The sequence below is a fragment of the Protomyctophum bolini genome (assembly GCF_963924005.1).
Source record: "Protomyctophum bolini genome assembly, chromosome: 5".
Classification (NCBI taxonomy): Eukaryota; Metazoa; Chordata; class Actinopteri; order Myctophiformes; family Myctophidae; genus Protomyctophum; species Protomyctophum bolini.
In genome coordinates, this window is record NC_137866.1 from 47,941,772 (window position 1) to 47,956,302 (window position 14,531).

At 42.1% G+C, this 14,531-nt stretch overlaps 1 protein-coding gene across 1 annotated transcript in view; it reads right to left on the reverse strand.

The window, feature by feature from the left end:
- Positions 1–6,117: 6,117 nt before the first annotated feature.
- scrt2 (scratch family zinc finger 2) overlaps positions 6,118–14,531 on the reverse strand; it is a gene marked incomplete at both ends in the record, with an annotated part of 10,389 nt that continues 1,975 nt past the window's right edge. Inside the window, 2 exons of the mRNA XM_080763009.1 lie at positions 6,118–6,695; positions 9,278–9,628. Coding sequence (XP_080619135.1) covers positions 6,118–6,695; positions 9,278–9,628 — 929 coding nt within the window. The remainder of the gene's footprint in view (positions 6,696–9,277; positions 9,629–14,531) is intronic.

Consider the following 14,531-nt stretch of genomic DNA (forward strand, 5'->3'; position numbering starts at 1 on the left):
TTAACTGTATAGCAGAACAAGATAAACCAGACACCCCGCAAGCAATCATGGCTTGAGTTTCTCCTACTACTTCGAGAGAGAGAGAGAGAGAGAGAGAGAGAGAGAGAGAGAGAGAGAGAGAGAGAGAGAGAGAGAGAGAGAGAGTCAAATCTAAATCAGTGTAGTGAGGAGACATATGGAAGGTTTCAAGGAGCCAACCATATGTTGAAGGCTTTTGTCATGGAAATCAGTTTTTGGCACTTCTTCATTGCGCAGCCAAGCCGGGCACGTGAATGAAACAGTAAGCATAAAGGAAACACGATCAAATCTTTCAGAATACACAGAGTTTGAAGGTCTGTTGGGTAACTTACAACAGATAGCTTTTAATCAAGACACTCCCTGATTCACATTGCCACCCAGACTGCAATTTGTGTACCTGTATTTTGTCTTCCCCCCCCCAAAAAAAAGACAGCGTGATTTAGAAAAAGAGAGCAATTAAATGTCTACATGCATTGTCATATTATTGCTGTGATATATTTACAAACATATTTACAAAATCGTCAAAGAGGAACAATGTTTTCACACATGTACTACACATTACCATTCTGTAGTGACCTTGTCTGTGAATGTTTTTATAATGTATTGTTTGAACATTAATGCCACCAATTATATGTTTCCAGAAGTGTGTCACCATCCCAACATTGTCATATTAAAGTCCCCAATGTATTACTGCATAACAAACCAAAACACAATTTTGCGATAGATCATTATTTTCTGCCTAAAATGTGTCAGACAGACAAAAAATAAAGCTACTTGACCTTAGCACAGGTGCTTTTGGACAATGATTGAGCCCTACGCTGTAATATGTTGAGTGTGTAGCCTATTTAATGATCCATATAAGGGTCCATTTTGGTTATATTTATACCCCCTCAGAGTGAATTTAAGCGACGTGTTTTTAGCGAACATGTCTCTCTACTGCAAGATGATAAAACAGGAAGGGCGGACGTTTGGACTTTGTTTTTATTTACTTTTAGGGTGTCCGTAAACCATTATGGTGATCGTGTCACCCTGGGATATATCGTCTCCGTCGGGTGGAACCCTCATATGTCCAAAACTGCTAATTCTGAGGATTCAAATTCAACAATAGCAAAAATAGCAGATCAGGGTCAAAACACGTGTCTTCGTGCGGCATTTCGAGCTTGCACACATCTGCTACTTTTGATGCTTCAAGTGTGACGCTGTATAGCCTAGTGTGATCAAGTAGGGCAGTGATTTTCGGAGAAAAAAACAATCTAACCAAGTAAAAAATATGGAGATAAGAGGTTTCTGCCCGACAGCAGCAAATTATGCAAATTGCTGATGGTGCATTTGCCTGCTGGTGCTCGACCTTCCGGTTCCAAGGTCGCGCAGCGACTCAATTACTCTCCCTGTCTGCAGTCTGTCTACAAACACCTGTTACACTCCCCTCCCCCTCCCCCAGCGGATCCCGCTTCAGGCCATCATCGCCGTCAGGCTAGAAATCTGGTATCTCCGTCTATTTTTATTTGTTTTAATGCCTGAATTTGTCGTGTGTAAGAGTGTTTTGCGCAAAATGTGTGAGAGCAGAAAAAAAGCCGACATTTTGATCTAGAGCTGTCGTGAGAGCGTGTCTTATATAAAGATGGAACCGATGCAAAGTTATTGGAAAAGAGTTAAGACACTGAATTATAAACTACAACGTATATGCATTCATTATTCTTTTCATTTCCTGACAAGTTATAACCGTTTTGGACATACAAGGTTTCCACTTGACATATAGGGGGAGCAGTGTTCTCGTGGGACAGGAACGATGTATTGCAGTGCATCATCTGATTACAGCATCATAAAGAGACGTCTCTCTCTCTCTCTCTGGCACGCTGGCGAGACACTTCAGGCTGCAATGAAGGGCCGATAGGTGCAGCTTCAAATTGAATTCAGCCACTAACTGGGACTATATTCACTTGCTCAGCGGGAACTCTGCTGTTTTCACACTGCATGCCAGAGAAAAACACCACCATACGTTTATTTTTTTTACAAAAGCGTCTGTGAGAGAAGGGGGGGGGGGGGGGTGAATGGCTGTGTCATGACTGTGTAGTTTAAAAAAGCCTGATTTATTTTGAACAATTGTCCACATGATGAGAAGAGCTGTATTTTGAAGCTAATAAAGCAACATGTAAATGCAAATGATATACATATATATAGGCATAATACTGTGTGGGACTTTGCTTCCAGCAGACAATCAGCTGCCAGAAAAGATTGCTCTCATTTATGGCCTTTGGGGCTATTTTTTATTTTTATTTTATTTTAATAAAAGTTGTTGTTGATTTTGGACATTGGAAAATGATAGTCTTTACATAAACACACATTTGTTTAGGCCAGATTTGGGATCCATGAAACACAGAAATACATTGCTATTATCATCATCATTGTCACCATTATTATTGCTCATGCACCGTCAGTAATTAATCAGCTGCCCCAGTGTGCATGGGGGTTTGTCAGAACTATATAGATTACACTTACTTTGGACACTAAATGAAATGGCTGAGTCAAATGAAATCCATTCCATCTAATATTAAATTTTCTCGCAAAGCATAATCTACAATACCTAGTGTCAAGTTCTACACCGTCTCCGGGGGACTATTGCGTGGCATCTCTCAAACAGCTTTATATGAACATCATTCATGACGGACAGTATATCTCAAGCTTCTCATTTTTCCATGGTTTCATTTTATTGCCCTAAATATGAACAGCTATAATGATTGTTTATACATGTCAGTTGCCATGCCAGTGAAAGTTATTGCCCTTTTAAGAAAAAAAAAACAAAATAAATAAATAAATAAATAATGTGCATTAATCGATTCGTTTTGAAAGGTTTTTTTCTCCCCCCTCTGCTATACCGTCGTTTTTATACCTGTTACATTGTTCCTCTTTAAAAAACTAAGTCCTTCGGACTCTCTACAGTTTTCATGCATATAAACATTATTCTTTGAAGATCAGCAGCATCTTACAAGGTCAATGGATGTTCCTTTTGTTATTCAACCCAACAGTGAGGAATGAATAAATAAATAAATAAATAAATAAACAAATAAACAAATAAATAAATAAATAAATAAATAAACAAACAAACAAATAAACAAATAAACAAATAAACAAAAAAAAGTGTTCAATAAATACGCCAGATGAATAAGTTATGAACAAACAAATAAATACAAGAGTTTTTGAGTATTTACATGATAAATATAGACGCTACAGGCTAACACATCTAAAAACCGCAGGAGGAGGACTATAGCTTAGACTAGAGCAAAAACGGAAGGTTTATTTGTTTATGGCTCCGTCGCAAAACACCGCAGTGCACCGCAGAGTACAAAAATGAGGCTGCGAGTTGTGAGCGTGAGTCCGTCTCTCTTTGTGTCCGAAATCACTCCCTACTCGCTATATGTAGTGGGGGGGGGGGCGTTGTCTACCATGTGGCCCACTGATGGGCCGCGAGGGTATTGCAAGTGGGCCTCCAAATAATTGGTGAAACGCTGAAAAGATATAACAATAATATCAAAATAATGTGTAAAGAAAAAAAAGAAGATGACATGGCACTTTGCGATACCGATTAATAGGAAATAATTGAAATGAACATGCTCTGAAATTGTATACGTGGCCTTTTTAGCTTTTGAGATTTTCAACTGGGCCACAATCCCCGAAAAGGATTGCCGCTGCTATATTGTGCACTACAGTGATTACGCCATCTAGTGGTGTCCGAATGTATAGCGATCATTATTGTTACACCCTATATTGTAGTGGGGTGAATAACATATATTCCGAGGTAGATGACGCTAGGCAACGTTTCAATGGAGCAGTATTAGTATTATTATATCATTAGCCTTATTTCTGGAAGAACAGGACACTGATTATATTGTTGACAATAAACACATGTCAGATGTATAATCAAATGTACAAAATATGTATAATCTTGCTCCAAATATCCACAGGTTGACATGCTGGACATAGCTAACGCTCTGGTCTGGACATTTTATTATTTAAATACTATAGTTCACTATAGTCCAGCTGCATACAACTAGGGAGAAGTGAACGAGGACGTGATTTCGGACACATGTACGGTATGCCATCGGTGTCGGGGCAGAAACCCAGAAATCCTTTGTGTTTATTTTGTTTCATACTTTCATTATTTTCCCCCGCACACTAAAAAAAAGCATAAAACGTATTATAGATCCACAAGCTCGAAACGTGGCTTAAAGCCAAGAGTTTTGAGCTTGTATATAGATCTGCTATACTTTTGATGCTTAATTTTGAAAAGTGACCGTTTTTTTGGGGGACATAGTGAGGTTTCCACCCGACAGAGGCGATTAATGTTCTTCAAATCTGAGGTTAAAAACTGTAGATTTAACGTTCCTTCGGACAAAACGGCGTCGCGCGTCGAAAATAGACAAAGTAATGTGGAGCGTCTAGATTGGCTATTAAGCTTTTTTTCCCCGGCTCTCTTCGGCTATTTTCAGCTTATTTCCCCCGCGCGACACCCGTCACGCGCCAATAGTACAAATTGCGAAGCGTTATAAATCGGCGGACGAGGGGAGCACCTCAAGGTGTAGAATGAAGATTGCTTTGTTAACACGCGTGCGTCGTTTTAAAAAGTGGCAGAGTTCGTGCACGCCACACACACGCGCACGGCGCATGGAAGAACGAGAGTTTCATTGCTACAAACATGACACTTGTAAAATATACATCATTTGGTTTCGGCTCCCGGAAATATTGTCCTGTTGGGTGTGTGTGTGTGTGTGTGTGTGTGTGTGTGTGTGTACTGTGTGTGTGTGTGTGTACTGTGTGTGTACTGTGTGTGTACTGTGTGTGTGTGTGTGTGTGTGTGTGTGTGTGTGTGTGTGCCCACGGGCGCATGCATGGTTTTATGGCAAGATGATCCTGTCATAATAACCGTATTATAGCTTATCTTTATGTATTTCATTTGTATTGATTTAGTGTTGTCATGTCGTTTGAATACCCACGGTTACAAAGATACGTTTAATCATCCGGGGACAGTTGGCACACACCCACCACACACACACACACACACACACACACACGCACCAAAAAAAAAAGAATACAAAAGAAATACAAATGAAATATAAAAAATAACATCCGTTTAAATTGAAACATTGGTGTGGACAAAAGGGGGGTTGTTTTTTAACTTTTAAAATGATCTCCCTTTTTTTTTTTGCAAATACTGTTATAGTTCACATTTTTTCATAAAAAGTTTATGTTGGCAGTTGCAAAAGAATTAAATTCTTAGCAAATAAAAAGCAGCATTAAAAATACAAGAGGTCATTTTTGTCTAAAAAAAACAAAAGAACACTGTTACAGTTCTTTGTGTGTTTTTTTTTTCTCCATTTTCCCATACTATTTGCTATAAAATATCAGGAATCTAAATATTATTACTATTGATATCAATATCATTATAGTCATTGATAAAAATTCACATGCCAGGCCTCATATATAATTGTGTGTATGTGTATTCGTCTCTGTGAGTGCGTGCGTGCGTGCATGAGTGCTTGCGTGTGTGTGTGTGTGTGTGTGTTAGTTATTTGTGTACAACTAACACCTACAGTCATTATTTGGGGGAAAGGTTGTTTTGATTGTATTGTTTCTGTGGGCGATTAGCTACTGTGCAGGGGGGGGGGGGGGGGAATCCAGCATCTTTTTTTTTGTAAATCGTCTTCGCCATAATCGTTAAGAGTTTCTTCGCGTATAACCTCAGTGAAAATATTGCTTTCTAAAAAAAGGGAAGAAAAAGGCATGACGGGCAGAGTGGACGCACGGGTAAAATCCTCAGTGAAAATGACAACGACCGAAGAGTTCACGGATTTGAACAAAAATGGACTCGTACAACGACCCCATCTCGGTTCCGTGTCGTGTAAACTCATCAGGGTTATACACTTAACACCGTGGCTTTCGACTGCGCAGGGTTGTCGGTTGAGAACCTATATACGACGGTAGAGGGAGGTGCGGGCGGGGTGGGGGCGGGGATTTCCATCCATCCATCCTTCCTTCCTTCCATCCATCCTTCCGATACTCGGATGTCGTTTCGGTTTTTTTCTCTCTCTTTTTCATCTCTTTTTAGTTCTCCGACCCGGACGTCTCCTCGTCCTCCTCCTCCTCCTCCTCGTCGCCGGAGCCCTTGAAGCACGCCGACTCGTAGTGCTTGTTCAGGTAGGACTTGAGAGCGAAGGTCTTATTGCAGCGCTTGCATCGGTAGTGCTTGAAGGCAGAGTGTGTTTGCATGTGGGCGCGGAGGTTGGAGCGGTCGGCGAAGGCCTTGCCGCAGTGGGCGCAGGCGAAGGGCTTCTCGCCCGTGTGGGAGCGCATGTGGCCCTGCAGCAGCCACGGCCGGCTGAAGGCCTTGCTGCACACGTCGCACTTGTGCTTGAGGTCGTGGGTCAGGATGTGCATGGAGAGCGCCGGCATGGACACGTACACCTTGTCGCAGGTGGGACACTTGCGCGCCATCTTGCTGTCCAGGCTGCGGTGCGTCTGCTTGTGCCGGCTGAGGTTGGACGAGGTGGCGTACGTCTTGCCGCACTCGCTGCAGGTGTGGCGCGTCAGCGGCGCGCCGACGCCGCCCGGCGACCCCGCGGCGCCGCCGCCGTCCGCCTCGGACCCGTCCCCGTCCTCGTCCCCGCCGTCCTTCCGGAGGGCTGCAGGTCGTCGCGGTCATGGAAATGTATATGAAGTTGACGGTTAATATATTGGGTCACATACCGGAGAAATTGAAAGCGATTTAAAAAAAAGCGATAAATCGACAAAATACATTTCTTGTTAGCATTTTTTTTTAGGCTTTTTCAAAAAAGAAAAGACTCGCACAGGACAGACATGACAAATAATTTAAAGGTATATTCAGTGATTTCACTTAATTCAAATATCACTTATTTTTTTGTTTTGTTGTGATAATCTGACCATGCTGACCATATAAGTGTGCTGACCATATAAGGAGTTCCTCCCTGTCCCCAGTTAACCCCTGAGGGGGGGGGGGGGGTCAAAAAACCTTAGGTTTCGTTTTTTGGTTCTCTATCCTGATTGGATGAAAGCTTGGGTCCCAAGGCAAAAACGAAACCTAAGGTTTTTTGAGTGAAATCACTGAATATAACTTTAAAGAAAACACTCACAATGACCGGTGATTAGGGATGTCCCGATACATACTTTTTTTCCGTTCCCGATCCGTTCCCGGTATCGGCTAACACAATTTCTGTGTTAGCCGATACCGAATACAGATACCAGTGTTGCGATCTCGTGTTGTGTTCATAGCTATCTAGCTATATATATATATATATATATATATATATATATATATATATTATATATATATATATATATATATATATATATATATATATATAATATATATATATACTGCAAGTGCACATTATGAGCAAGGAGGCTGCTATAAACACAACAGGAGATATATATATATTATATATATATATATATATATATATATATATATATATATATATATATATAGCTAGATATATATATATATATATATATATATATCTCCTGTTGTGTTTATAGCAGCCTCCTTGCTCATAATGTGCACTTGCAGTTTGGGGCAACTCGAAAACAAACGCCAACATTTTATTTACCAGCCACAGTGTCAACCCCTTACCCCTGTTTCGGATCGGTGGTTAGACTGGCGTTTTCGTTGATACCGATATGAACCGATTATGACAAATAAGGGCCGATGCCGATACAGTATCGGGACATCTCTACCGGTAATATACACTAGATGGAGCATGTGCTGTAGTTCGGCTATTTCCACACTTTTTCAACAGATCAATTCACACAGCTGAATGGAAACCAATTCTGATGATTATGCAAAAAAAACCAATGGTGACTATATCTCAAATAGAGTATCAAAGTTCTGACATCGCTCCGTTGCGTCCCCTGGGTCACAGAAACATGGCATTGATAGGGTCGTCTCATTATTGTGTCTTTATAAGAACTGTATTGTAAAAATAAATCAACCCGTCGATTCTGTCCAGGCACAGAATGTGACTCTGTGTTGTTTATGATATTGAGTTACATTAGATGTTTGGAGATTTCTTGACACTTGATGCTTCGTATCCATATGAATTTAATATTTTCTATCTTCTTAAAATGCATGACTTCATACTTAGTTTAGACTAGTCATTGGTTAGACATGGGTTAACGTTTATGTAGCCTAATGTATTATAAAATATATATATCTTCCTGCATGCTCTGGGTTGCGTGAAGGGGTTCTTCTTCGGGTGACTGGTCTATTTGGCAGCCCGTTACCGCCACCTAGCGACATTATAGCGTTTTCACAAAGTGTGCGTTCTCGTGTAAAGGATCCAACGGGACATTGACGTTTTATCTGGAGACGGTCGCCGTCTAAAAGAGGCATGAGACTGTATGCTGTTTTTATGAATACCGGATGACTCGCCCCGGTGCTTGCCCGTTTTTCCTCCCGGAATTGTCACCAGTGAGGGGGATAACTTTGTAATATGCTATTGGCTGTTTGTATTCTTCTTTGGAAAAATATAAAAAGATACTCCTGTAGAAAGGCTATATTATTTTACTTATATTGATCCTATAAACAATTTAGTATTATTTAGTATATGTAAGGTTTTGCACAAATGGTACCTCGTCAGATAATCCCCACATAGCCTACAACAACTTATGTGAACAGTAGCTTTTCATAAATTATATTTGTACCTAGTCTGCTGTCATGAAAGTTTATAGTTAGAGAAATTCAAAAGTCCAGCCGTCTGCTGTCCAGCCCTCTCCCACCTCTCACTGGGGAGAATTCTGGGAGGAAAACAGAAACGTGGCGAGTCATCTTGTTACCGTTTTTATTACTGGATCGGACATAGCCTCGGTACCAGGCTTTCATTTTTGTTGGTGCAAAAATTGAAAGCCTGCAGGAACGCATTGGGGCCGCTCTGGTCTAAAAGTGGGAGTCAACCCTTCCGGGTGAGGGCGTCGCTCCAAATGATGTGACGTAGCGCTGCACTAGGGGGGAGAGGAGGGGCCCGGGGGTGACGGACAGATCGATGAGATCCAATCAGGGCGTGCGCAAATCTCAGCCGCGACCCGCCCCTCTAGACCAGAAACCTAACACGTTAGCTCAGGCTAGATCGGACATGACTAACTCTGTGACCCAGGGGGGTGGGATATTGTGCCCTCTAGTGGCAGTCGACGGTCAGACTTCTGTGCTCTATAATTGTGGTCTGGGGGCGGGGTTGGGGGTTGGTCCTACCGCTCCGCGAGCCGCTCTCCGCGTCGCCTCCCTTCCTCCTGGAGCGCCCGTCGGAGATGAAGAAGGCATCCATGGTGTATCCCTCGGCCAGGGCCTCCGGGACCTCGCCGGCGCTGTAGAAGCCGCTGGCCGTCATGCCGGACTGCGGGCTGTCGGGGGTCTCCAGGTCGGGGTCGTCGCAGTACTCCTCCTCCGCCTCCCCCTCCCCGCCGCCGCCCCCTCCCCCTCCCCCGCCGCCGCCGCTGCTCGCCTGGGCGTACAGCGGCTCCGACACGGGAGCCTCCAGCTTGTGCTCCTGCATCTTCTTGTCCGGGTAGACGGACGACGGCGTGACGTAGTCCTGGATGTAGCCTGCATGGAGGGGGCAGAGTGACATTTATTTATATAGGGGCCTGACGTCAACGTTTAACAAAAGTCTTTTTCAAATGTATTTTTTATTTTTATTTTTAAACCTCATGTTTTTATATCAGCGGTTCTCGATATTTCACGTCAAAAATGATTATGTAAACATGCCGCCGACCCCCCCCCCCATCTGAAAATATGTTGTTCCATCCAGGGTCCACCCCTAGAATAACCGATTTTTCTCTCAATAAAAGCTACAGGCTATACGAGAGCTTTTATTGAGAAAAATTGGTTTCAGGGAAAAGGAAGTTGCCGCCAGCCTGTTGTTCCTGCCTGTCGACTATACAAAACAATACTACAACGTGACGTAACGATATCATCCCGCTCCCGGCAGGAATCATACGGACTTTTGAAACAGAGACCAGGCTTTTCCTCCGAGGTGGTGGAACGCCTGGTGAGGCGAGGTTACCCCTAGACGCAAAGATTTGAGTTAAAAACTGAAACTCTGGAAGAATATTATATTCAAAGATTTGAGGCACATTTTCACGATTTTTCAAAGACAGCAGACCTACAAGCTCGTAGCGCGCCACTCGGTCGCTACGAGCTTTATAGGTCTGCTATTTTTCAATAGCTAAAGTATAACATCATTCATAGTTAAAACACCAAACGGGTTCCCGTCTTGTGAATAAAATCACAAGACTGAAAACTTTTGTCCAATAAAACAAAACGGTGTGAAAGACACACCCCAACCCTCACACTATAGCCCCGTGTTTCATAAAAAAAGGCAAAAATATGTCAAATATTGATAATGTTTTGATAGCCATATATAATACAGCCAGCCAGTTGAGGCTTTGACCTTTGCTTTTATGAAATATATCCAAGATCATTAGGAATTTCTGGAAGATTGAACATGGTCTATTGCTAGTTTGATCACTTCAATTACTCTTTAATAACTATACCAAAAATAGCCTATATGTTCTGTGCATTACGTGCTTCAATAGAAGACAGTTTGGAGCTCTCTGGTGGATCTCACAACACGACTACGGATAACCGGTTGAAGATGAATGGAACGGTGGATGTACATGCTGACTTCTATAGAATCCAAATGACTGAAATCAGCACTGTTACAGCGAGACAGGGGCGTTGATATGATTCAGACCAATACATAATATTATATATCGGCCAATAATTTGACTTTTGTTGACGACATCAGTGTTGGCAATTATGCAGCCGACCTATACCCATAACTTCTTTCCCTTTTGAGAATATTCGAAAAATATCAAATCTTCAAGCTCACGACATCTTGTGGCCTTAGATCAGCTTGCTAAAAACAAAGAAAAATGGATAGGCCTATAGAGCTTAAGTGGTTAAATCAAATACAGTTCAATTTATGTCTCAAATTGAACCTTAAATCACTTTTTCAAAGACTTTGCCCTGTGCAAAATATTGGTAAACATTGGTGATCGGTTTAGCAAATCTTCTAAATCGGCATCGGACCCAAAAGAACATGGAATTGCAGGTCTGGCTCTATACGTTGTGACTCAGTGACGGTGACATGATTATCATAACGGACGAAGACGATTGACCCTTTTGTAAAAAATGGTAATAAGATAACGGGACATTTCATATTTTCTTTTTCTCCAGAAAACACACTGGAATGCAGGAAAACTCCAATGCACTCGGTACATTGGTACATTTTGTGAAGGTTATACATTTAGATGTGGGACGAGGGCTGGCTTTAGAGGCCCAGATAATAAGCTCATCAAACATTCCTCCGGTGAGAGAAAGGCGCACATTAAAGGGCCTCTTACATAAAGTGGTCTCATTGATTAGACCTCTTCTCCCTGATAAGATTTCCTCCGTCTAGCTGTGTGTCAGCCCCTCGGTGGCAGATATGATCCCTGTTTCCTCCATTATACGGGCTGCATAATCCAGCGTTTTATATGAGTAATAGAACCGGCTGTTTCCCAAACACCGGGTCGGGGACCCATTTGTAGGTCGCGGACAACATTTCTGTATGGGTCGCCGGTAAATATTTCAAAAACATTCCAACACAGCAGAAGAATATAGTAGAATACAATAAAATTGGGTATAGTGAAAATGCAAGCTCACAACGTGGCGCGGAGCAACAGTGTTGTGTCTGTTGTGAGTTGGAGATCTGCTATTTCCATTTACTTTGGGTTCTGGGCAAAGTGAACGTCACATTAAAATGTCTCTTTTGCCTCTCAAGCTAAAAGGTTTGGGAGGCACTGATCTAACAGACTGACTCCATTCTGTAGAACGAGGCATACGCATGAGGGTCCTGCAGTCCATTCGGAATCAGAAGTATATTAAACATATTTTGGACTGAGGTCGATCGACATTTTTCTGAAAAACCCATGTTTCTATATGTCAGCGGTGCTCAACCTTTTTCATGTCAAGGACCCCCGGAATTATACCTCTACTGGGCCACGGACCCCCATCTCAAAATATGTAGTTCCAGGGACCTCCCAGAAGCAAATATTTCTGTTAAAAATGTTCGCTCAGTGCATGGCGCGCTATGAACTTGTAGATCTCAATAGCTAAGTTATAACATAATGTTTAAAACACCAAAAGGGGTTATTTAGGGAGTATTTATGTTCCTAGTTATTGTGTTATTTGATTGATGAAGGTTGTTTGTTTCTTCAAATCAAAGGTTGCATCTCTAGCTCATTTAGTGATTAAAAAAATAAAGAAGCACATCAGGTCCGATGTTGGCAGAATCAGCTTGTCTATACAACTGTATATACAGTAGTACATCACATGACTACAGAAATATTTTAAATATCATTGGCATTATATGCCCCCCATATGTCATTCCTCGTCTTCTGCATTCAGCCAAAACCGGCTTGGCCATGAGCTAATCTATATTGTAGTAACAGTGTCGTGTTTTTCTTCTCATAACTTGTAGTTTTTCCCCGCTGCATTCTATTTCTAACCGTGTCACGTATTGTATACGTTCACCCCGCTTCTTTTACTGACACAACCGTATTAATGTGAGGCAACTGGAGCTTGTTGAACAGAACACATTTCCTCCAGGAGTAATAAAGTATTAATGTCTGTATGTGCTCCTTCCTCTTATCTATAGGGCTGCCATTCCACCGGACAGAAATATGAGTGCAAATCTAAAACGTGGTGCGACAACTCCTGCCATGGGAGGAGGAGGATGTGGGCCGCATACCTCATGGCATGCCTAAGCAGCCTGTGCAGCAAGCAGTGGAAATGAGGTATTGACTTTTGGCTTTTTAATCAAATTCAAAGTTTTGCTCCGATCAATAATAAGGCCATCATCTGTAAAATATAGTAGGCCTACAGCTGTTTTGGGACGGCCGCGTGTCGAGAGAAGAAGGCAGAAATGGTGTAAGGGAGAGCGATTAGGTGTCCGCGATGCACAATAACAGTTTATTGAGCACTATGGTGTGCTCGAACAGAGAGTTAAGCTGAAATCTGATACGCCGGATTTACACGGGAGCACAATCGCTACGTTGTTTGGGAAGAGCTGGGTCACCTGCGCGCTAACGTGTGTGTGTGTGTGTGTGTGTGCGTGTGTGCGCTGCGAGCATGCTCAAGTGCAGTGAAGGAGCAAGTCATTAGGAAATCAATTGAAGTGCTCTCTCACAACACACTATCTCCGTTCCCGAGGGGGGCTGCAGCCCACCTTGTCAAAGACATGGCCGTGATAACATGAGGTCATTACGTTGGCTGGTTGACTACAACCACTGGTGTTATTGTTCGGGGAAGCGACACGCTTTCTAAAAATCAAGTGTCCCTGATCTTGAGATATATAGAGCATAATGGACAGAGAATGGACTAAAACAGACACAAATCTATCTAAAACAGCAGATATACTACAAGCTCAGCCTGTGGATCTGCTTTTCCTGTTTGCTATTGATGTACAACAAGGAACATTAATTGTTAAAATAAGCAGGAGACATAACTAAAATTATAATAATAATAATAAAATCACATCCAATACAAAAATACACAGCTGGCTACAAGTTCAATAAACAGGCAACATCTTTTATCATTACTGAACACCCCCCGTGGACCTTGATTTGTTATGAGTGCGCGGACGTCGTTCTCGTGAAGAAACGCATGAGAATGACAGCGAAGCATTAATAGGTTTCAATTACCCAAGGTCAGACAAGGACTTCATTATGTGGGCTCGTCCGCATGTAGCCTTTTGCGGCCCACAATGCAAAGCAAGCATGTAATTAATGGGGTCCTCTCCTCCACCCTGGCTTTGTTGTTGCATGCACGCAGACACACTCAAGTCAAACGTCTCCACACAATGGAGGAGGGAGGAAATCTGTCGGCGCCGCAGCAGAAGTGCTGACGCCAGCAGATTTTGCAGCCATGCCCGGAATTCTTTCATTTCAGCCTTTTCTTTTGCACTCGGCGTGAAAACGAGGTTGTTTCTTTTGTCTAAAAACGAAATGGGGGCCGGGCTCTTCTCTTATATCAAACCCCACGTCTCAGTCTGGCTGTTCCATATTGATATAGCTTTTCATTTCCTATCCTATAGTGCGAACGTTGCTCACATGCACAGCTGCTTTGGAAATAAGTGGGTCATTGTTTATCGAGAACAGAACAATAGTGGGTGAGACAAAAAATATAAAGGGATTAATACAATAACTGTATTAAAGGATTGTTTTAGCTGTTGTGATTTATTAGGCTAAAAACAATCAGTATACACGTGTTAAATGAGCCAATCAGCATTTCCACCTTTAATGTGTTAGTAAGCAATCTTTAATTTCTATGTGTATGGTCATTTTGTATAGATAGTATGGTCATTTTGTATAGATATTATGGTCATTTTGTATACATAATGAATCCATGAACGTGTTTTGTCAAATGCTACTGCAGGAATCCCCTTTTATTTTATTTCTATTTT